This window comes from Rhinopithecus bieti, unplaced genomic scaffold (genome assembly GCF_001698545.2).
Source record: "Rhinopithecus bieti isolate Rb0 unplaced genomic scaffold, ASM169854v2 scaffold_14454, whole genome shotgun sequence".
NCBI classification, from domain to species: Eukaryota; Metazoa; Chordata; class Mammalia; order Primates; family Cercopithecidae; genus Rhinopithecus; species Rhinopithecus bieti.
This window is the reverse complement of record NW_016808228.1, coordinates 675,835-678,288: the sequence shown is the minus strand read 5'-3', so window position 1 is coordinate 678,288 and position 2,454 is coordinate 675,835. Positions and strand designations below refer to the sequence as shown.

Here is a 2,454-nt window from a genome sequence, read left to right as displayed (position 1 = left end):
GCTCTGTCGCCCAGGCTGGAGTGCGGTGGCGCGATCTCCACTCACTGCAAGCTCCGCCTCCCGGGTTCACGCCATTCTCCTGCCTCAGCCTCCCGTGTAGCTGGGACTATAGGCGCCCGCCACCACGCCCGGCTAATTTTTTTTGTATTTTTAGTAGAGACAGGGTTTCACCGTGTTAGTCAAGATGGTCTCGATCTCCTGACCTCGTGATCCGCCCATCTCGGCCTCCCACAGTGCTGGGATTACAGGCGTGAGCCACCGCGCCCGGCCATTTTCTATTTTTAGTAGAGACGGGGTTTCACCATGTTGGTCAGGCTGGTCTTGAACTGACCTCAAGTGATTTGCCCACCTCAGCCACCCAAAGTGCTGGGATTATAGGTGTGAGCCACCACACCTGGCCTCTAAGCTTAATCATTTCTAGCTTTTGATTTAAAGTGAGAAACATGTGACTCTTCATTTCTTTTGGACACTTAAGAGGGTTATTAATTGACCTAATTACAATATTTTTGTGTCTCAAGGAATGAATGGGGAGACCTGAGGAGAGAGAGACAGGGAAACTCTTGTTGGTAGAGTATTCAGAACACATACAACATTTGTTAAGTTTGCCATCTTATATGGGCACAGTTCATGGTACCCCAAAACAGTTACAGTAGTAACCTCAGGCTGGGTGTGATGGCCCATGCCTATAATCCCAGTACTTTGGGAGGCTGAGGTGGAAGGATTTCTTGAGCCCAGGAGTTCAAGACCAGCCTGGGCAAACATAGGGAGACCCTGTTTCTACAAAAAAAAATTTTTTTAACTAACTGGGTGTGGTGGCATGCATCTGAACTCCCAGCTACTCGGGAGGCCGAGGCAGGAGGATCTCTTGAGTCCAGGAGGTGGAGGCTGCCATAAGCCATGGTCACACCACTGTACTTCAGCCTGGGTGCCAGAGTGAGACCCTGTCTCATAAAAAAAAAAAAAAGTAACATTAAAGATTACTGATCACAGATAACCATAACAGGTACCATAATGAAAAAGTTTATAATATTGTGAGAATTACCAAAAAGTGCCACAGGGACACAAAGTGAGGATATGCTATTAGACAAATGGTGCTGATAGGTATGCCCAATGCAGGGTTGTCACACACCTTTAGTAAACAATGTTTGCAAAACAATGAAGCAAAGTGCAATAAAGTGAGATATGCCTGTATAATACCAGCTAGGGCTTCTGAATAGTCAGAATAACCACATGCAGAGGGGATATTATTTTTACTAAACACAAACTTTTGAGGCATTAGTTGACTATACAGCTTCTTCCAGAATTAGAAGGTTTAAAAGACAGCATAGGATTACGGGGGTTCACACTATCCTATGATAAACAGGAAGTAGGTGGAAGTTGTACTTTTTTGTAACTTCAGGGCCTTATGCTTGTTAGGGTACGAGAGATTAATTCGTTTCTCCCTGTCCTCCAGCTCCAAGAGCATCAAGAGGAGATTGAGGGGATGATGAATGCCCTCTTCAGGGGTGTCTTTGTTCATCGGTACAGGTGAGCTAATGGGATTCTCTTATTGAAGCAGCTGGCCTTTGGTTATGGAATCTGAGGAAGTGAACAAGGTTCCCCCCCTCCAACCCATAGTTATTTGGTTAGTCCCAGAATTAATGTGGCTGGAGCAAAAACTCTTAACAACAAATGTTTCAAATTGGTGAGGTTTAGTTTATCACCACCTACAAAGGATCTTGTAAGTGCTTCTTGGAGAAAATAAGAGAATAAAGCATTGCTGAGTATTTTCCTGCTCCAGTTTTGCCCCAGATCTGCCCCAACTCCTCATCTTTCTGGGGTTGGAGACTTGAGAATAAGAGCAGAGAACAGAAAGGCGGGACTTTTCTGAGGGATGCATGCTGTCTGGTGAGCCTTCTCCTGGCCCAGCCTGCTGTCTCACTATGCGAAGGGCAGGGGAGTTTTATATTGTTTAAAGACCTGATCAAGTTAAGTTAAAAAGAGTATCTGTAGGCTGGGCGCGGTGGCTCATGCCTGTAATCCCAGCACTTTGGGAGGCCAAGGCAGGCAGATCACCTGAGGTCAGGAGTTCACAACCAGCCTGACCAACATGGAAAAACCCCATCTCTACTGAAAATACAAAATTAGCCAGATGTGATGGCGCATCCCTGTAATCCCAGCCACTTGGGAGACTGAGGCAGGAGAATCACTTGAATCTGGGAGGTGGAGGTTGCGGTGAGCCGAGATCATGCCATTGTACTCTAGTCTGGGCAACAAGAGTGAAACACTCTCTCTCTCTCTCTCTCTCTCTCTCTCTATTTATATGTATATATGTATATATATATACACACACACACACATATTTATGGTATCTGTAGATGTTTCTGACTCTTACCTAGGTTTCACTTCTGCCTTTCCAGACCCTTTCAGCTGATTTAACCTTTTCTTTTTTTTTTTTTTTTTTTTTTTTTTGAG

General features: G+C 45.1%; 1 protein-coding gene across 10 annotated transcripts in view; it reads left to right on the top strand.

Annotated features, from left to right (window-relative positions):
• STAG3 (STAG3 cohesin complex component) overlaps positions 1-2,454 on the top strand; it is a 45,612-nt gene that overhangs the window by 24,633 nt on the left and 18,525 nt on the right. For all 10 annotated transcript variants that reach the window (XM_017886053.1, XM_017886051.1, XM_017886054.1 and 7 more), the window contains one exon: positions 1,454-1,527. In XM_017886053.1, coding sequence (XP_017741542.1) covers positions 1,454-1,527 — 74 coding nt within the window. The remainder of the gene's footprint in view (positions 1-1,453; positions 1,528-2,454) is intronic.